The following is a 24,459-nucleotide window of genomic DNA, read 5'->3' as shown; positions in this document are numbered from 1 at the left end:
CCCTTTTCTCATCTCTCTCTCACATTCTCCCTTTTTCTCATCTCTCTATCTCTCTCCCTTTTTCTCTTCTCTCTCTCTCTCTCTATCTATCTCTCCCTTTTTTCATCTCTCTCTCTCTCGCTCCCTTTTTTCATCTCTCTCTCTTTCTCTCTCTCCCTTTTAAATATATATCTCCCTTTTTCTCATCTCTCTCTCTGCTGTTTCTTCATCTCTCTCTCTCTTGATCTCTCCTTTTTTTCTTATCTCTTTATCTCTCTCACACTCTCCCTTTTTATCATCTCTCGTCCGTTGCTTCATCTCTCTCTCAATATCTCTCCTTTTTTCTCATCTCTCTTTATCTCTCACATTCTTCCTTTTTCTAATCTCTCTTTTTCTCGCTCCATTTCTCTCCCTTTTTCTCATCTCTCTTTCTCACACTCCCCTTTTCTAATCTCTCTCTCTTTATCTCTCTTTCACACCCTCCCTTTTTCTCAGGTCTTTCCCTATCTCTCTCTCACACTCTCCTGTTTTCTCATCTCTTTCTCTCTCTCTCTCTCACATTTCCCTTTTCTCATCTCTCTCTCTATCTCTCCCTTTTTCTCATCTCTCTCTATCTCTCTCTCACACTCTTCCTTTTTCTCTTCTCTCTCTTTATCTCTCTCCTTTTCTTATCTCTCTATTTATCTATCTCTCTCTCACTCTCCCTTGTTCTCACCTCTCTCTCTCCCCTTTTCTCATCTCTCTCTATCTCTGTCTTACACTCTCCCTTTTTCTTATCTCACTTTATCTCCCTCCTTTTCTCATCTCTGTCTTTATCTATCTCTTTCTCACACTCTCCCTTGTTCGCATCTCTCTCTCTCTCTCTCCTTTTTCATATTCTCATCTTCTCCCTTTTTCTCATCTTCTTTTTTCTCTGTCTTTAATCTCTCTCCCTCTCTTGTGTTCTGTTTACAAGATGAAGAACTCAGTAACAGTAAAGCTCTGAGAAACGGTGTCTGTGTTAATCCGTCTCTGTTTGAGGTTCAGCTTTCAGTGTCACACCCTTCAAAACCACGCAAAACCACAGCTACAGACGGACAGAGATAGAGATTAAAAAGAGGGGGGGGGGACAGAGAGAGAGAGAGAGAGAGAGAGAGAAAGTAATAAGAAACAGACAGAGAAAGAGAGAGAGAGAGAGAGAGAGAAAGTAATAAGAAACAGACAGAGAAAGAGAGAGAGAAAGAGAGAGAGAGAAAGTAATAAGACAGAGAGAGAGAGAGAGAGAGAGAGAGAGAGAGAGAGAGAGAAAGAGAAAGAAATAAGAGACAGAGAGACAGGAAGAAAGAGAAGGGAAGAAGGAAAGAGAAGGAGAGAAAGAGAGTAAAGAGAGAAGAGAGGGGAGAGAGAGAGAGAGAGAGAGAGAGAGAGAGAAAGAGAAAGTAATAAGAGACAGAGAGACAGGAAGAGAGAGAGGGGAAGAAGGAAAGAGAAGGAGAGAAAGAGAGTAAAGAGAGAAGAGAGGGGAGAGAGAGAGAGAGAGAGAGAGAGAGAGAGAGAGAGAGATAAAAGTAGATTTAAAATCAATAAGTTAAAATGAGAAATTACAAAGAGGGAAAGGTAGAGAGAAAAAGAAGAAAAAGAAGGAAAGAGAGAAAGTAAAGAGAGGAGAAAGTGAGAAAGAGAAAGTAATGAGAGACAGAGAGAGAAACAGAGAGAGGGGAAGAAGGAAAGAGACGGAGAGAAAGAGAGTAAAGAAAGAGAGAGAAGAGAGGAGAGAGAAAAAGAGAGGAGAGAAAATAAAGAGAGAGCGAGAGAGAGAGAGAGAGAGAGAGAGAGAGAAAGGAAAGAGGGAGATAGACAGAGACACAGAGAGAAAGACAGAGAGAGAAAAGAAAGACAGAGAGAGACAGAGAGGGACAGTAAAAGTGAATGGAAAGCCTGTAAATGAATATGAGGACAGACTGAGTGAATGGGGGGATCCGGCCGGGTCTTACCGGGCCGGTGTGGGTCCCAGTTGGGGGTCCGTGTGGCGGGAGGAGTGGGTGTAGGGAAGCTGAGGGCGGACTCGGGAATGCGGGGGCTCTCCACAAACTTAGCTTTCCGCACCGGAGCTGAGAGCACACACAGAGCATGGCAGAGGGAGGGGGCAGGGAGGGGGCAGAAGGAGGACAAAGAGGGTGTCATAAGCCAAGATCAGAACATGGAACAAATGAGAAAAGGACAATGTTTCAATGGTCAAACAGAGACTACATGGACATACAACATGTGACGATACCTTTTTGGAACTGAGCCTGAGTTTCATGAAATGCATGAATGTTATAGGGCCGGTACGCTAGCTTATGTAGAATAGTCCACTTATAATATCTGCAAAGTTTTATATACAAACCTCCAGTCAGGGACAGTATGTGCAATGCAAATAAAACACAAAACAGTGTTTTTTAAATCCACTTTGATCCCTAAACAAAAACAGTACACGGATATTAAATATTTTCTATCTTAACAACTTTGTTGTAAATACACGCTCATTGTGAGATTGATGCCTGAAACATGTTCTGCAAAAAACATCTTAAACAGGTGATGCAATCATGCTTAAAAGGAGCATCCAGGACAGGCTGAGTACTTCATGGTTCCAGAGAACCAAAAAAATGCATCAGTGAATAACTCAACGTTCCTTAATGGGTATTTTAGGTATTTCACCCTCTACAGTGCATTATTTCATCAAAAGATTCAGGATATCAGGAGAAATCTCTGTGTACAAAGGAAAAGGCTGAATACCACAACCAAACAGACATGACCCTTGGCTCTCTTAGACAGCACTGCATTAAAAACAAACATGTTTCTGTGATGGAGATCATCACATGGGCTTAGGAATGCTTCAACAAACCACGTCAATAAAAAAACGGTCTATTGCTGCATTCAGAAAATCCAATTTAAGACTGTACTATTCACAGCAGAAGCCTTATATCAATAACAACAACTTGCGTGTCCAGAAAGGCCGCTGACTTCTCAGGGCTCAAGCTCATCTGAAACAGACTGGTGCTCAGTGGAAACATGTATTGTGGTCTGATGAGTCAACCTTTCAGATTGTTTATGGAAATAATGAATGTTGTGTTCTCCAGATCAATGAAGAAAAGGACCATCCACACTGTTACCAGTGTAAAGTTCAAAAGCCAAAGATCCAGTCATGGTATGGGGGTATTAGTGGACAGTACATGTGTATCGATTTACATCTATTTTGGAACAACATATACTGCCTTCTAGATGACATCTCTACCAGGGACATCCTTTCTTCAACATTAAGATTAAGTGATCCTTATTAGTCCCACAACAGGGAAATTTCACCTCCACATTTAACCCATCCATGCAGTCAAACACGACATACACACTAGGGTCAGTGACCACACTTGCCCAGAGTGGTGGGAAGCTCTATCTGCAGTGCCCAGTGAGCAATTTGGTGTCAGGTGTCCTGCTCAAGGACACCTCAGTCATGTACGGTTGGCTCTGGCGATCAAGCTGGCAAACACAGGGCCAGTTCCCCAACCTCCAGCCCACGACAACATCAAAAACATTCTGCATGAAACATTCAACAGAATTTACTACTCTCTGCTTTCACTTTTTATTAGCATTTCACATAATGTCCCAGTTTTTCTGGAACCAAAATTAGTCATAATTTCATTTCTAGATTATTATTTTCTTTACCCATAAGATTTAAGATTTGTTGGAACAACTGATACTGCAAATTATCGCAATATTTTGCGTGGCAATATTGGATCAATTCATGGACACCAAGTATCGGTATTTTATTTTCTAAATTGCAAATACAAATTAGACTCAATAATAAAATGAATTGCTTTTTCAGTCCACTAGATGGTACTGACTTTTTTTCTGGTGAAGTCAGCAAAGGTGATGGTCAGCGGAGTTAACGAAGAAATCAGAAATGCACCGTCCCACATGAAAATCAAACATCCGGACTTATTTTGGATTTTTTAACAAAGAAGGGGTGTAGGGCATGGAGGTGATTTGCAAGGAGTGTTGAACATGAGGTCTCACCTCACACATTACCATTCAGAGATAGTGTCAACTAGGGGCTTAAAAAAGATCTATCGAAAAATTGATTTTCAGATGCATCGCGATGAGGACGTAAACGATTCTGAATCAATTCATAAATGCCAAAAATAGATTTTCTAAATGTTGATTCATAACGTAATGCTGGCGCAATGTAAAAGGCGGAACTTGGAAGCGCGGAACTTCCGCGCCCGGACAGTCTGTGGTGGCATATAACAAAAACACTACTGGATGAGTGAGAAATCCGACTGGCACACGTGCACAAAGTGCAGTACATTATGAAATGTAGCAATATGACAAATACCACCACCATAAGCCACACAGTGAGCATCAGGAAGACACATCTGCCCATCTGACAGGATGAACAGCAAGACAAAGATTATTAAAGATCACCAAACTCGCTGCTATGAACAAAACAGTGCTAAATATGCTGAACCACTGCTGTCATATCAAAACACTGTAATGCTGTGAAACGTTTTAAACACCATTTGAAAAGCAGCTCTTTACACTGTCTAAAATGTTTGTCATGAACGAGTAAACGGAAATGATACATTTACGGCATTTGGCTGATGCTCTTATCCAGAGCGACTTACAATTTGATCATTTTACACAGGTAGGCCAAGGCTGTGTTAGGAGTCTTGCCCAAGGACTCTTATTGGTATAGTGTAGGGTGTTTGCCCAGGTGGGGATTGAACCCCAGTCTACAGTGTAGAAGGCAGAGGTGTTAACCACTACCACTAACCACTACACTACACTATCCCAACCATCCATTGAATGTCCCATAAAGTTACTTTTTTAGAGAAATGTGAGGTTAAAAATAAAAATAAATCACAGTCACAACCCAGAAACTCAAGATTCTGCTCGGAATTGCAACGCAGAAACTCAAGATTGTGCTCGGAATCGCAACCCAGAAGAAATACGAGGTTAAAAATGGTAAAGAATAATAAAAATAAAATAACAGTCGCATCTAAATAACTCACCTTAGCACTTCAGTACAGCGCTGCTGAATGCACTGATCCTGAGTCAGCTTTATTCCTCTAGGCTTTACGCTGCTCTCTGTGGTCTGACTAAAGCAAAAGTGGGTCTAGAGAATTGCAGAAGTGCTCCGTGACATTCTCAGAAATCTCATTTTAGAGCTGACTATATGAGCAGGGATGAGTAGAGCAGATACCGTCAGCACAGCAGAGGTCACAGAGGATGAATCTGAAGCAGTGAGTTCGCTCAAACGGGTCTAAAACGTCTTTAACGATTACGAACAGAGGGTCTTATTGTGCGTTACGTTCAGCCGCTGAAACATCTGCTCCATCTCCAGCACCGCCGAACAACTGGGCTACATCTGTGTGCAAGTGTGAGTGAGGAGTTCATCCGAGGACAAGGGCAGTGCGTATCACAGACGACCGATTCACAACTCGACTTGGACTGCAGACTGAAGACTTGGAAAAAAACTCTGGAAAGACTCTGGGGAAAAAAACTGTTACAAAATTAGGACCTTTCCTTTCAAGTCTTATGTGTGTCTCATATGACATACATAATACCACTACGAACTGTATTAATATTAGTCCAAAATCATTTTATGTTAACTGGCCTCTCAGTGATGCTGTGGAAATGCACACTCACTGTTACACTTGTGCAGCTCGCAGCAGCATCAGACTCAATACAGCTTCATCATATACACTTAAAAAGATGGTTGTTCAAGGGTTCTTTAGTAACAAAAACAGTTCTATAGAATAAAAAACCCTTTTGATGATGAAATCATTCTTCAGATTGATGGAGAATGTGTTGTATATATTTCTATACAGAACCTTTTTGAAAAATTTTCTATATAATACCAAAAAGGTTCTTCTACCATTATAAGCTTGATAACAATAACAGAACCTTTTTGGTGCTATATATATAGAACTATATACAACACATTCTCCATCAATCTGAAGAACAATTGCAACTCGTAAAGTCCTTGTTCATCATGCAAAGAGATCTTTGAGTGTTCATTGTTCTATATAGAATTATTTTCTTTCCTAAAGAGCCTTCAAATGTGTGGAAAAACCTTCAGTCTGATTAACAGAACAAAGTGCTACATGCAGTTAACGCAGTGTTTAAAGAAAAGAGGCAAAACAACACAAAACTCTTAGCAGGCATGTAGTTTGGGTGGCAGCTGAAGTGTGCCAGCTAGTGCACTGGCTAGAACAGCTGAAGTTGACAGGTTCTCAGCTGGTCAGCCTTTAGGCTGGATAATTATCTAACATGCTTTACACACTGCGTTTTCTGTATGGTCTGTCCTTCAGGCTGAAGGGTTTTCTAAAATGAAAGCAGTTTGAAAACTGACAGGTTTCCAGTATGGGTTTACTTCTGCACAATTTAATGCCTTCTAATAAAGAGACTAAACTAAAATTCTCTTCTTAAGACTTGAGACTCAGCTCGGAATCGCAACCCAGAAACTCTAGACTCCGCTCGGAATCGCAACCCAGAAACTTAGGTTTCAGCTCAGACCTGCAACCCAGAAACTCAAGACCCTACTTGGAATTGCAACCCAAAAACTCAAGACTCTGCCTGGAATTGTAACCAAGAAACTCAAGACTCGAATCGGGCTTGCAACCCAGAAATTCAGGATCAGCTCAGATCTGCAACCCAGAAACTCAAGCCTTGAGTCGGGCTTGCAACCCAGAAACTCAGGATTCAGCTCAGACCTGCAACCCAGAAACTCAAGACTCTGCCTGGAATTGCAACCAAGAAACTCAAGACTCGAATCGGGCTTGCAACCCAGAAATTCAGGATCAGCTCAGATCTGCAACCCAGAAGCTCAAGACTCCACTTGGAATCACAATCCAGAAACTCAAGATTCAGCTCGGAATCGCAAACCAGAAACTCAAAACTCCACTTGGAATCACAACCAAGAAACTCAAAACTCAGCTCAGAATCACAACCCAGAAACTCAAAATCAGCTCGGAATCGCAACCCAGAAACTCAGGATTCAGCTCAGAATCGCAGCCCAGAAACTCAAAACACTGCTCGGGATCGCAACCAAGAAACTCAAAACTCAGCTCAGAATCACAACCAAGAAACTCAAACTCAGCTCAGAATCGCAGCCCAGAAACTCAAAACACTGCTCGGAATTGCAACCAAGAAACTCAAAACTCAGCTCAGAATCACAACCCAGAAACTCAAAACTCAGCTCGGAATCGCAACCCAGCAACTCAAAACTCAGCTCAGAATCGCAACCCAGAAACTCAAAACTCAGCTCGGAATCGCAACCTAGAAACTCAAAACTCAGCTCGGAATCACAACCAAGAACCTCAGGATTTGGCTCGGAATCACAACCCAGAAACACAAGGCTCAAGTCAGGCTCACAACCCAGAAACTCAAGACTCAGACTCACAACCCAGAAACTCAAGACTCGACAGTTAAACAAAAACATAAAATGACAGTATCACTACTGATTTTATTAGTATTATTTAATTCCAAAATCTTTTTACATTATTTTTCATTATACATTACAATTTTCCTTCTCCTGTAAGTGTACCATTTAAGAGACACAGTTTGATTCCAAAAGTGACAAACATTATCATTATCATTCAACATTTTATTTTCTTATCTCTCTAGGGCTAATTTTGCTTCACTTTTATTTATGTAAATCACTCTGAATTATATATGCATGCGATGTAAATAAACCAGGATTACCATTGTTGAATATTAATATAACTGATTAGAATTGCTTCCAACATCAGAAAACATCTGCAGTTGAATCAGAACCTTCAGAGTGATGGATCATGACGTACCTATAAAGTTTCACCAGTAAAGAGTTGTTATTATATTCCAAATGATATATTCTTATTATTAAGATCACAGCAGGTTCAGACTGACAGGGACAGAGTCCAGAACACAGGGAGGAAAGAAGACCTCAGGACAGAAGCTAGAACTAAAACCAAGTGGAGCTGATGTTGGTCGCTCTTCCAGGAGTTCCACAGTAGCAGAAGTGGCACCACTATGGATGACAGTTGGCGTACCTAGTACGCTAATGAGCTCTGGAGAGCGTGGCGCATGCATAGTGTTTGTGGAGCAGAGAATGATTCTCTGTTTGTGTTTCCTAATCAAAGGTGTAATTTCGCTCTGCACAGCTAATCATAAAGGAACACTGTTCATTTAGAAGAGAGAGAACGTGGAGGAAATTAAAAAAGATCTATCGAAATGCAGACAGAACATTCTTTTCTAGTCTGGGCTCCCAGACCAAATTTCATCTTGAGATAGTGGTGGACTTCAGGCTCAACCCCCCCCTTCCCAATGTCCTCATCAACGGCTCTGCGCTTTCCATTGTGGAGACACTCAAGTTCCTTGGCACCACCATCCATAAACATCTGGTTTGGTTCCTCCACCCATAAGAACGAGCCAAACTCCAGCACATCATCAAGACAATGGAGAGGATCATCGGCTATAGTCTGCCAATGCTTCAGGATGTCTACAGGACATCCCCACTATTTCACCATCATCAACATTCCATAATAAACTCAGAAGACATGTGTAGGTTCACTGGTGGTTTTGGATTGTACAACCTCATTTCCAAAAAAGTTGGGACACTGTGCAGAATGTAAATAAAAACTGAATGCAATGATGTGCAAATCATATAAACCATATTTTTAAAGGAAAATGCTACAAAGACATATCATGTGCTGAAACTGAGAAATGTTAGTGGTTTTTTTTTTCAAATTTGCCCCTTTTTAATTTGATGCCAACAACATGTTCCAAAAAAGTTGGGACTGGGGCGTGTTTACCACTGTGTTTCATCACCTCTTTTTTTAACAGCACTCTGTAAGCGTTTGGGAACTGAGAAGACATTGCTGTAGTTCTGAAAGTGAAATGTTTTCCTGTTCTGGTTGGATTTCAGCTGTTCAACAGTTTCAGAGGCTCATTTATTATATTTTTGGTTTCATGATACACCAAATGTTCTCAGTGGGGACCGGTCTGGACTGCAGGCAGGTCAGTTTAGCACCCGAACTCTTTTAATATGGAGCAATGCTGCTGTAATACATGCAGAATGTGGTTTGACATTGTCTTACTATATAATCAAGGCCTTCCCTGAAAAAGATGTCATCAGTACATATCGTTTAGCATTAATGGAGCCTTCAGCCTTCACAGATGCACACGCCACCCGTGCCATGTGCACTAATGCCCCCCTAAACCATCATGAATACTGGCTTTTGAACTGTGCACTGATAACAAGCCGAGTGGTCTTTAGCCCAGAGCACACAGTGTCCATGATTTCCAAAAATAACTTCAAATACTGATTCCTCAGACCACAGGACACTTTCCACTTCCCCTCAGTCCATTTTAAAGGAGCTCAGGCCCAGAGAAGGTGACAGCGTTTCTGGATCCTGTTTATATTTGGTTTCTACTTGCATTTTAGTGATGAACTGTTTTCACAGACAGAGTTTTTCAGAAGTGTTTCTGAGCCCATGCAGTGATTTCCACTACAGAATCATGTCTGTTTTTAATGCAGTGCCACCTGAGGGCCCAAAGATCACGGCCAGCAAATACTGGCTTTTTTCACTTGTCCCTTGCATACAGACATTTCTGCAGATTCTCGGAATCTTTTAATGATATTATGAACCGTAGACGATGAAAAGCAGAAGTTCTTTACTGTTTTATGTTGAGAAACGTTCTTCTTTAATTGTTGCTCTATTTGATGGTACAGTCTTTCACAGAGTGGTGAACCCCTCCTCATCTTTACTTCTGAAAGACTCCGCCTCTCTGAGATGCTCTTTATACCCAATCATGTTACAATCAAGGTGTTTTTTTAGCATCACACAACTTTATCAGCCTTTTGTTCCACCGTCTCAACTTTTTTGGAACGTGTTGTTGGCATCAAATTCAAAAAGGACAAATATTTTTCAAATAACAATAAAATTTCTGTTTCAATATTTGATTTGTTGTCTTTGTTTTAATGAAATACAGGGTTTAAATGATTTGCATATCATTGCATTTTGCTTTTATTTACATTTTGCACAGCATTCCAAGTTTCTTGGAAATGGGTTTGTAAATAAAATGTCTATATCTGTGTTGTAGTCATGGCGACCCCTGGTTCCTATCACCACCACTGTAAAGACATCAGGACCATTTCACACCAAACCGCTCTGAATGACTTTTACTAAGTTTCTGTAGTCTATAAATACTCAGAAAAAACAAACTTTATATCACTGTGTGACAGCAGTACCAGTACAGCGGCATAGGCAGCAATTAGCACAGGGCTAATTGCTAATATGCTATGTTAGGTTCCAGTGATAGAGTTCCAGGCCAAGTCCAAGACTTCTGCAGTAGAATCAGCAGAGACATTATGCTAAGCAAGGTCACTGGAGTTCATTGGCATCAATAATACTAGCATGTGCATGAAATGCTGACAGCAGGCTAATAGTTGGAACATTGACGTTCTTCCTATTTGTGGAATCTTTCATCTGGGAATGTGTGATAATAGGCTGTAAGAGAACTCAGCAGAGAGTCTAAAATGAGCAATAGTATTCTCAGAGGTGGCCTGACACTTTACCACTCATCCTACTGGAGAGCATCTAAACTCCGCAGTGGTTTGTTGATACACCATCACTGACTGATAAGCTGGAACCGATAAGGACTAAAAGAACTAAAAGAAGACGTTAAAAATGCTTTTATTAATGTTTAACCTATTTCATTTACTGAGCTGCATTACATATGAGTAAACACAGTTTACAACCTAATCTCCATCAGTTGCATCTGCTAAAGATGCACGGCATTCACTCAAGACAGCAGGACAGCTGTTTGGAGTAACAAAATAATGGCTGAATTACATTTTTGTAACATTTTCTCCTCTTTTCTGGAGTGAATGTAGCACGTAAATCAAGCAGCCGCTCCCATCTCTGTCGTTTATACTGAGATTTCTCATCGGACATAAATGTGACAGATGTCCTGTGGTAAACTGGCGGTGCCTGACCTCCACACAAGGCAGAAAACAGCATCTTAACAAGAGAAATTTTCTTTTATCTAGTGTAATATGCTAATACTGTCTACATTTCCTCAAGGTGAGACTGTTGTAAGCTTATTATAAGATTATTTAACTTATTTTTAGACATTATTTACTTGTTCTAGGTGGTATTATTATGTCACATTGTCACACTATCCTGGCAGATGACTTTACTTTAGGAAATTGGCTTAAAAAAGTCAAATTATCTGCCAATATAGTGAGATAATTTGAGTTACATTGCTTAAAACAAGTACAAATGTATAGATATAAGTTAAATAATGTTAGAGCAATCTCAAAATGAGAAATGTTAAATATATTTATACGATGTAAGATGATTTCACTTGCCAGGACACTGTTTTTCTTAGAAACATCAGCATCAGATCTGAATAAGAGCAGGGAGCTTTTTCCCGGCCTGTGAAATCAATGGGCTTGGCTGCGTGAGAGAGCGTCTCCATCGCTGACAGCAGGACACAGGGACAGTAGGTATTGTGAGGCTGGATGACCAACAGCGCACACCTTTCTGCACTGTGAATACACACACACACACACACACATACACACACACACACACCATGGAACATATCGAGCACAGCAAGCTGGTGAATGTGCAGCCCAGATCTCCATGGTAACCTGGACAAGAATGTGAACAGGTCCTTGTGCACCTTCCCCCGAAATAAACATCCATTTACAGGCCGAACATAAACATCTCTCAGACGCGCTGTAGAGTGTGATCATAAACACTGAGAACCAAGACAGACAGAGAGACAGGTGGTCAAATAGACAAACAGATAGACAGTCATACAGACCAACAGACAGACAGACAGTCGTTAAGATAGACAGACGGACAGACAGATAGCTAGATAGACAGACAGGGTCTGTCATATAGATAGACCAACACAGACACGCAGATAGACAGACAGACAGGTAGAAAGACAGGCAAATAGATGGGCAGACAGACACATAGACAGACTGATTTATAACAAAATAGACAGATACATAGATCGATAGACAGATAAATAAACAGTCATACAGACAGACACAGTCAGTCTGATAGAAAGATAGACAGACAGTCATATGTAGACAGACAAATAGAAAGACAGACAGACAGATACAAAGACAGACAGACAGACAGATACACAGAAATACAGACAGACAGACAGATACACAGAAAGACAGACAGACAGACAGATCTATAATAAAATGTTTAACACGTTTTTTATGTTTGACACGTTTTAAAAACAGCAATGAAAAACTTTTTGATTTTTAATGCAATGATTTCAAAAATAAACTGGAACAAGGAGGACAAATAAAAAATAAAAAAATAGACGTATGTCATTATATGAATGACATATCATCTATAATTAATGTAAATGTATCTTCATGATCCACGCTGTTATTCAGTGCTGTAGAAATAGTGACTGTCACACTCTCAGAAGGTCTGTTAGAACCAGGAATTTAGCACATCACATCAGACACCAACACTGAGCGTATCAGCTGACACCTCCTCCTCCTCATTCAGCAGCCAGGCAACTTCTAGGACGCACCTGGTTAATGACTGTGGTTTTCAGCTTCCATCACTCTGCAGCCTCTGTTAGCGTTACTGTAGATCTGACTGTGTAGCTGCACTGAAATCTGCAGTAACACTGTCAACAGACAACATGCTGAGACCAAACGCTGCAGATCTGCTTATTTGCAGGACATTTCCAAATAATGGGACTAATTATATGAGCTCTACACTGTAATGTCCACTTAAGTGGTTTTGGGTGTGAGTCAGTGGACAGAAAGGGCGAACTCGTGGGCTGCAGCACACCGTGCTCTGATGTGCTGATGCGGTTATTTAAAATGGAGATGGTTTCGGCGCTCAGTGATGAAGGGTTAGTGTCAAAAATGCCTGCCAGTGCTTAGATGTGATTAAAAGAAAGACGACTGAAATGTTCATTCTGAGTGCAATCCACTGGTTTAATAATTAAAACTAGTGGGGCCTAAAATAGCTCTGGAGGGGTCCGGATGCCAGTCATGCAGTTTGGAAACATCACCACTGAATCAATACTTACAGCAGAGGGCTGATAAATCCCTGTTCAGCTGCTAATTACTAACATACCATCTTCATATTTGGATGAAGATTGAGCAGCACTGTGGAACCTCTCACTGTAAGGACTGCACTGTAAACAGCTTCCTACTTCCTACCGTTTTTACATTAGCTAAAATTTTTACAGACGAATCCGTACTTTTATCAAACTTCTAGCAAATGTGTTTACCCAATCAGAAGACAAATGTATGAAACGTTCATTCTGCTAACTGGATGTTCCAGAGTGACGCAGGAGAACCACAGAAAAAAACTATACCAAATCCAAAATCCAAGCAGGATCATATTTGGCGAGATGTCAATATACAAAGCATTCCAGAAAAGCTGGGACAGTGTGTGAAATGCTAATAAAAACAGAAGTCAGTGAGTAGTAAATTCCTTTTAACCTGCATTGAATTGAAAACAGTGCAAAAGCACAACATTGAATCTTTTATCCAATGAATTAATTGTTTTTGATGTATGTTTTTTTAATGGCAGGCAGCTCAGGCCAGTCTAGCACCTGCACTCTATGATTACGCAGTCATGCTGTTGTAACGCATGCAGAATAGACAGACAGATGGACAGACAGATACACAGAACTCCCATAATCTTCAACATTGCTGCAGGTGTCATGTTGAATGTCTCTGAAAAAGACGATGTCTAGAAGGAGGCATATGTTGCTCAAAATGGGAATTCAGTTGTAGTTTTTGGCCTTTTCCTTTATGCACAGAGATTTCTCGGAATCTGCTGTTGATATTATGCACTGTAGAAGGTGAAATATATAAAATCCTTGCGAAGAAGAAGAACATGGATTTATCGCTGATGGATTTCTGGCAAACTGGCAAGCGTCAAACCCATCCTCACTCATAAAACACCCTCTGATTACTCAGCTATTGCCGGATGCTCCTTTTGTATCAAAGCATGATTGCATGACTATTTTCACCCGGAAGAGTAAAGAGTTTGCTAAAATGCTGAAGGCTTTAGCTGCACACTTGAATACCATCAGGTCTCTCTGGGATTGAAGCGATAAAACTGGAGCATTCTGTACAGGAAAAAGCACAGTTTCAGTTTTCTGGTGTAGAAGGTTCTGGTACTTCGTGCTGTTCAGAAAGACCCTATATGTTCATATCACTTGGTGATCTAATGGTGAACGTGCTAAATAGCTAGCGCTAACATAAATCCTGGGTTGGGACAGCCACTGAAAAAGTAGTAGTTGGCTACTTTGCAGCTACTTTTTCAAAAGTTGTAGCTATAATTTTGCTACTATTTGAAAAGCAGTGGCTACTTTTAGCTACTTTTTGAAAAGTAGTGGCTACTTTTTAGCTACTTTTTGAAAAGCAGTGGCTACTTTTTAGCTACTTTTTGAAAAGCAGTGGCTACTTTTTTAGTGTCTTTCAAAGCGGTTTTGTCAGAATGTTTGTGAATCTCCACATGGCACACCAAACAAGCCCAACTGACAGTGTGAACAAGAAACTGCATTTAATCATGTGCCAGAAAGAAACACACAATTACAAAGCTACAAATATACAAAAAGATCACCAAAAAGTGAAACCAACCATCAAAATTACACAACCAAAGGTGTGATATCCAACAAAAATAAGATTAAAGGCAAAGTTAATTATTCAAGGTTTTTCTTAACAAAAATCAACAAAATAACCAAATACAAAACAAACACTTCTCATTCTCCCGCTTCTCTCCTTCCACTTCTCGTTCTCCCTCCTTTTCTCCCGCTTCTCGTTCTCCCGCTTCTCTTTCTCCCGCGTCTCTTTCTCCCGCTTCTCTTCTCCCGCTTCTCTTTCTCCTGCTTCTTGATCTCCCGCTTCTCTTCTCCCACTTCTCTTCCTCCTGCTTCTCTTCCTCCCGCTTCTCTTCTCCCGCTTCTCTTTCTCCTGCTTCTCGATCTCCCGCTTCTCTTCTCATGCTTCTCTTCCTCCCTCTTCTCGTTCTTCCATTTCTTGTTTTCCCGCTTCTCTTCTACCGCTTCTCTTTCTCCCGCTTCTCGTTCTCCCGTTTTACTTCCTCCCACTTCTCTTCTCCCGCTTCTCTTGCTCCCTCTTCTCATTCTCCCGCTTCTCATTCTCTCTCTTCTCCTTCTCCCGCTTCTTGTTCTCCCACTTCTCGTTCTCCTGCTTCTCTTTCTCCCGTGTCTCTTTCTCCCGCTTTTCTTCTTCCCGCTTCTCTTTCTCCCGCTTCTCGTTCCCCCACTTCTCGTTCTCCCGCTTCTCATTCTACCTCTTCTCTTTCTACTGCTTCTCATTCTCCCTCTTTCTTTCGCTTCTCGTTCTCCCACTTCTCTTTCTCCCGCTTCTCGTTCTCCCGCTTCTCGTTCTCCTTCTTCTATTTCTCCTGCTTCTCGTTCTCCTTCTCTTTCTCCTGCTTCTCTATCTCCTGCTTTTTGTTCGAATTCTCACATTCCACCTTAAATGCCACAGCAGTACAATCTGGCACCTCAGGCACTATTTAAGGTGGAACGGGATGATTCGAACGAGAAGCTGTTGAATGAGAAGCAGCTTCAGCCTCGTAAAAATTCAAACACTGGAACAGATTTTACAGGAAACTCGTGGAAAACTTTCCTGAGATGTGAGCAGTTATGCTGAACTAAAGGGCAAAGCAGAGCAAAGTTGTTGTGACCCCTGAGTTAAGCCTACTAGTAAGGGGTGATCAGGGCTTGACGGTTTGCTCGCACTGTCCGCAGCTCAGACAGGATTGCACAGTCGCCTCCAGCCCAGTTACCAACCCGTGTTCTATGGTTCAGATTTTGCATGGATTACCTAAAGCCTGTAGCAAAATTGTAGCGAAAAGTTTTGTTATAGCTGCAAAAAAATTTGTAGGTGCTACAGCTTTTAGCTACATTTCATAAAACTGTGGTGGCTACAGCTACTAGCTACTAAAAATTGTAGTTAACTACAAAAAGTATCGCGCTACTTCGCTACTCCCCCATCACTGCGTAAATCTGCCCATTTTTAATCTGACGTTAAAGAAAACATAATTTTAACATAAATTATATATAATATAATTTAATATATAATATAACCACACTGACTCAACATATCAACAACTAAGGCTTAAATTCAAAAGGATTCTTGTCCCACACATACGCAGCCGACTGAAGGGGTGGGCAAGGGCAGCATGCACATTCGTAGCCAGGCTAAACTAATGTAAACACACTGCTAGACGTTTCCGTTGGAGAGTGGTTTATGAGTATAATGAGCGGTCGCTCCAGTTCATTCTCGCCGAGCTCCGTCTGACTGTACTGTTCAACAAATAGGCTAAAGGCATTTGAGAGGTAATAAGGAGGTGGAAGTGATGAGGGTATGACCTACACTGTAATGGAACCAATCAGACATGCCGATGTGCCGCCGTAACGTGTGGCCAATCGGAATGTCCATAATAGCCAAGAATGGGCGCACGTGAAGAAGATGCTATGTGCTATCACACGCAGAAACAAGAAAATGGCCAAAGCGACGGTGCAAGAAACCATGTTCTCATACACCCACTGAGTCCAGCGCACACACACACACACACACACACACACACATACACACACACTCTCTGTAGCACTAGTATTAGCTGAGGAGATAGATGTAACACACTGGTAATCCCACTGCTCTGTTTTGTAAGCAAGTCATTATCAGGCCTATTAATAGCACACTGCAGATCTCTCTCTCTCTCTCTCTCTCTCTCTCTCTCTCTCTCTCTCACTCTCTCTCTCTCTCTTTCTCTCTCTCTCTCTCTCTCCCTCCCTCCCTCCCTCCCTCCCTCCCTCCCTCCCTCCCTTCCTTCCTTCCCTATCCAGCCAGTGAAGACTTCCTTTTCTGAAGCCAGACTGGAATCGTCTTTATTTAGCCATATTTTTCTTTGAAACAGCAGCATTTGAGATGAACGCAAATCAAAGCCATTCAGATCCCACCTCCCCCACCAGCACAGAGATACTCTCAGTTACGCTCACACAGCCTGGGCAACATGATACACTTCACACAACGAGGAATTCGGAATTAAAATGGATGCAGTGGAGCAGAAACCGGCTGCAATCAATGCTCATCTGAGAGGGAACATCAATCCTCACTGAATTGTTAATATAACGTTTGTCAATAGTTGGATGAAGTTGGAACATACTGTACTGTGGACTGTTTCTCTGATCAAGCTGCACCCCTGGGACCTTTTAGTGCCTCAAGATTCTAAGACACTGAATATATTTCAGACATCTAATACACTTCATAATACAATAATCAATTCTGAAACATCCAATACATCAACCTTCGCTGCGTTTATGCTAACAGAGAAGAACAATCTTACTCCACAGTGACATCATAACTAGGCCTAGGCCTTCAAATTTTATTTTCAATTATGTTTTTGGCTTCCAGCAATGAAAACAAGAAATCGAGATAAAGCGTTGTGCCACAGTGATGCTCTCGCTTTGTCGTCAAATCCAGTGCACCCTTTCCTGCCTCCCTAAAGGCTCAAAATCATCTAATTTGTTTTGGTCTAATTTATTATTATTTATTATTAGTAGTATTATATATGTTGAGTAGTTTTCAGCAGATTGTAGAAGACTACACTACAACATAGTTAAATTTATTTATTTTGATCTTATTTTTATATTCTGTACACACACACACACACACACACACATACACACACACATATACATATATCTGTTACATCAGCTGACTGACTGGCATCGCACTGAGTGATGGGAGGAGAAGGTGGGCCATCCTACCCACCCAGAGAGGGCGAGGCCAATTGTGCTCTCTTGGACCCCCGGCTGCGGACGACCGTAGCATCACCAGGGATCGAACTCACGACCTCCTGATGACACAGCCAACGCTTAGACGGTTGCGCCACTTGGGAGCCCCCAATGCTGTCCTGATGACAGAGACAACGCCTAGGTGGATGAGCCACTCACAAGTTCAATAAAGTCGAAGATGAGTTGTGTTAAATAATCGTGATCTCAATAATCGAGCAGCCCTAATCGCAAACTCCACAACATTCAATCACGAAACTGCACTACCAGAAATGCACATAATTCTTTTTTTTAACAAAGTGAAACCCAAAGATCAGGATGCACCGATACGGCATTCTGGGTCAATGCTGATATTTGTTTTTTTATGTACCTGTTGAGGCTGACACATTCACTCAATCTAAAAATTAACATTAGAGTAAAATGTAACATTGATGTTTACTGACGTACGAATGTGTTTAAATAAGTAACATTTACGAATGATATTTCTTACTAATACATTCAAATAAATGAGCACAGCAGTTCAGTTCTTCAGGACAACAAGAAAAGCATCATCAAATATCAGTTTGAACTATCAGTCATATCATATCTAAGCATCTGCAGACATGTTTTCAAAATGCAATTATCTGCTGATACCGTATGACTCCAGGATCATCCCTTGTGCATCCCTAACCAAAATGAAAACCATAAAAAAGTAATAGCTTGGTAAAATGTGATTTATGGGATGTTAAGAAACAAAGGATCGTTATCACTTTGTTGTGGCGGATACTGAATCTAACGAATCTAACGTTTCAATTGTAAGACAAGTCCACTCTAAAATGCATACAAAAAGTTACAAGATGACATCATCTCATAACACAGTCATTACTGCCCACCTACCGGTGAGTTCTGCCCCCTCACACGGCGTACTGGAGGAGGAGGAGTGTAGCGCTGTAGCGTGTGGGGACAACGCTGACTGGACTTTCAGCATCTACTCTGGATCAAACTGATCTAGCAAAACCGACGCCGCTGGAAAAACAGCCACAGCAGAGTTACAGCTGCTCAGGAGAGAAGGGTCTGTCTGCAGACTGCAGGACAGGGGCGGAACCTGAAGGGGAAGAACTGCTCTGGAGGTCGACCTATCAGAACAGAGGGTGAGCTGACCAATCAGAGCACACTGGGCTCATCAGGAGGCGGGGCTTAAAGACACAGGAGCTCTACAGAGACGTTGCTATGTAACCTGCAGTCTGCATGGCAGTTGTCACTCATTGAGAACCAGGGCTTTCGCGCTATGCTGCACACTTTGGAGCCGAGATTCAGCATCGAGTCTTATAGAAATTTTACTGACACCCAAAGTAAACAGGTAGGACAGCTGTAACATGTGCTGTGTGGGCATCCATTACAGTGGATTTTATCACAGATGAGTGGCAGCAGCATCTCACGTGCTCCAAACAAGAGCCGTGAATGAGAGCCTTCGTTCACTAAACACATCACTTTCATTTGTTCTTTTTTAATAAAAGACAAAGTAAATTTATTATGGATCATTACAAATACTTTGCTTTAAAATACCAAGAAGGTAAAAAAAAAGATGCATCAAGATGCATCGATAATCATTTTAGAATTGCATCACAGCCTCTGTATCATAATCGAATCGAATCGTGAGGATTCCCACCCCTAACTGAAGCTGTAAATTTATTCTAGCAGACAAAAATATATTTATGAACATTGAAAATGAGCATAACTGGGATGCTTTAAAGGCTGATATCAGCCGCTAAATCAATAAACCAACACATCGGTCAGGCTGTGGAGGAGAGGAGCGGATTTGGGGGCCTCCTTTTATATCACAGTCAGCTCCTCTATCCCAGCTCATAAATGGATCATTGTTCTAACCTTTTGTGCTTTGAGGGAGAGGGAGCCGCGGCAGAGGTGCTGCGCCGTGATGTCGACTCATGAGTTATTTTTCGCAGGCCACAAGGCCAGAACGGAAGCAGAATGTGATAACGTGTGACTAATTTAAACCTTCTGCCAACTTCTCAACTCTCTCGAGGGAGTAAGCGCATGCCAAACGCAACTAAACTGTCATCTGCACTGCTATGAGCTGACCTCACGTCACTGACCAAAGCCAAACTCACTTACTTCAGAGCAACCGGTCATTTAAATTACATGGAATCAAACAGCAGCCTCTATAACATTTAAAGGGGAACTCCACCAATATTTCAAAATTTCCACATAATATGGAATGTATCATTTTAAAGAGTGGTGGTGATAGGAACCAGACATATGAAGCATTTAGCACATCTAGCTATGTCACAGTAAGTTATTACATGAAACAAATAAGCTGCCTGTAGTTTTGAGAAGATTCTCATGTAAAACATATTTTTAAACATAGTCCTATATAAACTCAAAAGTCTTGTGTAGGTTCTCTGGTGGTTCTGGATGGTAAATAAAATGTCTATATCTGCGTTGTAGTCATGGAGACCCCTATCACCACCACTGTAAAGACGCCTGAACCATTTCACACCAAACCACTCAGAATTACTCTGTTTGCAGTTATGCAGAAATCAAAAATCAGAAAGCAAAAAATCAGTGGAGTTCCCCTTTAATTCAGATGAATGTGAAGATTAAGAATACACACGGATTGCGTGCGCTTTCCTCACACTCTTCAGGAGAAGTCTAGAGAAATATATCATCAAACGGTGCGTTATATCATCCTGTTATATAATCATACATTGCTTTTCGTGGTGTGGGTGCACTCAGTTCTGCAATATGCAGGTAACTGGAGCAAAGGTTCTCCCAGTAGAGATTAAGCCTGGGAAGTGTTTTCAACTGAGAATCGTCACTCATAGATCTGACAGATGAATTTGTGTTCTTTGGATCGTTCTTACATCTTTTCTCATTGGTTTTGTAAATGACCTTGAGCTGGGGAAGTACACTATATAAATAAAACACTATCATTATTAATAATTTGACATTACAATGGGCAGATAGTCTCTTTACTCTCACCACCTTGAGTAGAAACTCAGTCTGACTGGATTCCGCACATCATTCCTCTTTAGCCAGTGAGGTACGACATCAGAGATCAGGGACATAAAGTGGCCAGTCATTCCAACGACCCTGTCAGTCATTGGTGGGAAAAATATTTGAAACATATACATTCTTAAAACAGATGGTTCCTTAAGGGTTCCCTTTCTATAAAGAAAAAGATTCTATATAGAACCATGAACACTCAAAAAACCCTTAGTGTGATTAAAAGGTTCCTTGCATTATGAAACGGTTCTTCAGATTGATGGAGAATGTGCTGTAGATGGTTCTATGTAGGACCTTTTTGAAAATGGTTCTATGCAGCACCCAAAAGGGTTATTCTGTTGTTACGTTGTCGAGGTTGTAACAATGGTAGAAGAACCCTTTTTGGTGCTACATAGATCCCTTTTAAAAAAGGTTCTATATAGAACCATCTATAGTAGATCCATACACGTTGTCTGTCCAACCCGAAGAACCCTTTCACGATGCAAAGAACCCTTCAATCACACTAAGGGTTCTTTGAGTGTTCATGGTTTTATATACCTTACTAAAGAACCCTTGAATAACCATCTTTTTTTTAAAGTGCAGGATAGAAGGCCTTTATGCAAGCAACCCAGCTGTTGGTTGTACATACATTTACATAAGGTTTGAAATATAGGGGGTCCTGGGAGTCTAGCGACACCCCCCCCAACCCTATATAGCATATTAAAGTTCTGCAGGGTTTCTGAATATAACATGTAACTCATTTTACAGGAAACTGATCTGCTTTTGTGGAAAAGTTTCTTGCTGGAGATGTGAGAAAAACAGCTGTAGCTGAACTGAAGCTTAAAGCAGAACAAAGCAAGTCTGCGTTTTCGTTTATATATATATTTATTTTATCCTATACTAGCACATCAGCACACACTGAGACACGTTTACAGCCAAGATGGCAAAATGGACATGAAATGTTGTGGCTCCCAAGATGGTTTGATTTTTGTTGAAAGAACAAAATGATTATTCTTCTTCTAGACTAATTAAGTACCAAGATATCAAGATGAAAGCGTCTGTGTAGCTGTTATCACTTCCAACCTTTTGAGTCACCAAATCATGATGATGATTAATGCACTTATAGTCTGCACTGTTTAATAAGATGGGTGTTCTTTAGCAAAGGCGATGGTTCTATTTAGAACCATGAGTTCTTTGCATGGCGGAAAGGTTCCTCAGACTGATGCCGAATGTGTTGTACACAGCACCAAAAAAGGTTCTGTTATTGTTACCATGTCAAGCTTATAACAATAGAGGACTCTTCTTTTGGAACCACGCCAAGAACCATTTACGCATGAACTAGATCTAAATAGAACTCATGGTTCTAAACACAACTACTGCCTTGAAGAACCTTCTTTTTAAGTGTGCGCTTTGCTCAGATATAAATAGCTAAGCATTTAGATTAGCTAAGCAGCAGGAGTCCTCGTAGGCTCACTTCTGTTCGAGTCTAGCACCGATGAAAGAGACTCTAGCACCGAAGAAAATACAAACAATCAGGATTTGAAGCAAGTTGACAGCGGATGTCATGTGCATCACATCGAAGTGACCAGTTTGCAGCTCTGAATGACCTTGGAACTGAAAATTCCATCGTGACGCAAGAGGCATTGATCAAAGGCGGTCTTGGTTCCGCTGTGTGGTCTAAAGGGTATAGCGCGATGACTAGCATCGCTGAGGCTGCTCTATAAATACGCGAGTACATTATGTTTACTCTCACCTGTAGAGCCTGCACTTCTGACTCGGCGTCCAAAAGGCGCGTCATACGGGTATGAATAGCTCTGGAACATTCACACTACAGAAACATACACAAAGGGGGACCACTCAACAAATGCATCATCGACCAGCCCACGTAGAGCAAAACATACAGGGCACAGCATCCTTCTGACCACACACACACACACACACACAGCCGAGGAGCAGAACTACATCGCTCACCCACTCTGAATTCTGATTCATCTGGAGCGAATTGAACAAAAGTCCGCGTTGGGCGAAACGCTTGAGCTCAAGCGCAACGTTGCCACACACTCCACCACCTCCCACAGGTCCTTCACTTGGCATCGCTAAGTTACTGCCTGTCACTTATGCAGCCTTAATGAAGGCCGTTGAGCCCCAGCAAATATGACTAACCTGCCATTAGGTACTCAACTCTGCTCGAGAGCGGTCAGCCAGCCCAGCGGCAGGTAGAATAGGCTCTACGTGGCTCAGACAGGTCTAGGCGTCTGTACCAGCCCACACTCTACAGTGACATAAGCAGCAGTAGAAGAGGGAGAAATATAGCCTGACCAGAAGGCACAGCAAGAGAGGTAGATGTAGAGGGTGGGGTTCGGTAGCTTACCATGCTCATACCAGTTCCCGCATTGGGCAGCCAGACTGGCATAGGGCAGCAGCTCTCCTCCGTCACCTTCTCCTTCCAGAGACGCACACAGCCCCTGCAGCTGCCTCAGTGATGGCCAGCTCATCCACAACGCCTCGCCGTGTGCCCACACAAACACATACACTCTGCACCCCCGGTCGGAGCTCCAGTGGGTACCAATGTGTACGTCCACGCAATCAGCTCAGTCCGAATGACCAGGGCGGACGAATGGGGAAACGTCAATGAGACATCTTCCTTCCTGGAACCAGAGATGTACGAAGACCACAGCGCTAAATAACCCTTGCTTCCTTCGATCCCTGAGGCGGGTGGAGGGTTTCTCCACTGTTTGCACGTACTAGCGGACGGAAACGGAGAACCTTGCGATGGAGCTGCACTGTGGGATGGAATCGAATGGAGGGGGTAGAGCAAGAGAGAGAGAGAGAGAGAGAGAGAGAGAGAGAGAGAGAGAGAGAGAGAGAGAGAGAGCTCATGTCTCTGCTGCTACAGCCCATGAATGGCGCAGTGCTGCTGTTGTCATGGCAACCACTGGGGAGGAGGCCGAGGGAGAGAGAAAAAGAGAAAAGAGAGCGAGAGAGAGAGAGATAGAGAGAGAGAGAGAGAGAGAGACTGGACTGATGAAGATAGAGAGAGAGAGGCTTGCAGGGATATGGCAGTGTTTGGGAAAGTGTATGAACAGCAGGTTAATAGCAGTTATGGATATGGGAGAAGCCTGATATGGGTGACATCAGTCCGTCTAACGTAGCACCGCCTCTGGCCACCAGAACCTCATCTCACCCTTGGAAATATGAACCTGAGACTGCTTGCCATAACCAAATAAAAAAATTCTAACAGTTCTCTGTTTACAGTGTAGAACAAGATCCCGCCTGGTACTTCAATCAGTAACATTATTGAACCATCATCCAGCCTTCCGTCTACAAACGGCTCGAGACATACGTCTCGCACTCTCTAGGGCCTGACCAATATGAACATTTAGTGATACTGATATTAAGGAGTTAAAACTGTAGAGGTGGCGATATGACAATTATTTCATGATTATTCAAGACATTTTCACAATATACGATATGTCATATCATGTTTTGAGATTTAATAAGCTGAAACAGAAAACAGAACCTGTAGTTCTACATACAAAATTAAAACAACAATAACTAGTTCGCAAAAGTAAGTTTTGCACATATATAAAAATCTAAGTGGGTGGGGCTAAATTAGTTTGTATCAAGTTAAGGAATCAGGAAAAAAAGACATTTATCTCTAAAAAT

At 41.7% G+C, this 24,459-nt stretch overlaps 1 protein-coding gene across 8 annotated transcripts in view; it reads right to left on the bottom strand.

Moving 5' to 3' along the window:
* Positions 1-24,459, bottom strand: part of tanc2b (tetratricopeptide repeat, ankyrin repeat and coiled-coil containing 2b) — a 220,721-nt gene that overhangs the window by 81,766 nt on the left and 114,496 nt on the right. For 5 of the 8 annotated variants that reach the window (XM_017695101.2, XM_017695102.2, XM_017695103.2 and 2 more), the window contains one exon: positions 1,953-2,069. The exons of 1 other annotated variant lie outside the window; for it this stretch is intronic. In XM_017695101.2, the coding sequence (XP_017550590.1) occupies positions 1,953-2,069 (117 nt within the window). Of the gene's footprint in view, positions 1-1,952; positions 2,070-23,164; positions 23,610-24,459 lie in introns of those variants that run through there. 2 more of the 8 variants (XM_017695107.2, XM_017695108.2) reach the window with 2 other exon arrangements.

Source organism: Pygocentrus nattereri, chromosome 13 (genome assembly GCF_015220715.1).
Source record: "Pygocentrus nattereri isolate fPygNat1 chromosome 13, fPygNat1.pri, whole genome shotgun sequence".
Classification (NCBI taxonomy): domain Eukaryota; kingdom Metazoa; phylum Chordata; class Actinopteri; order Characiformes; family Serrasalmidae; genus Pygocentrus; species Pygocentrus nattereri.
The sequence above is the reverse complement of the archived record's forward strand: the minus strand, read 5'-3'. Positions and strand labels throughout refer to the sequence as shown.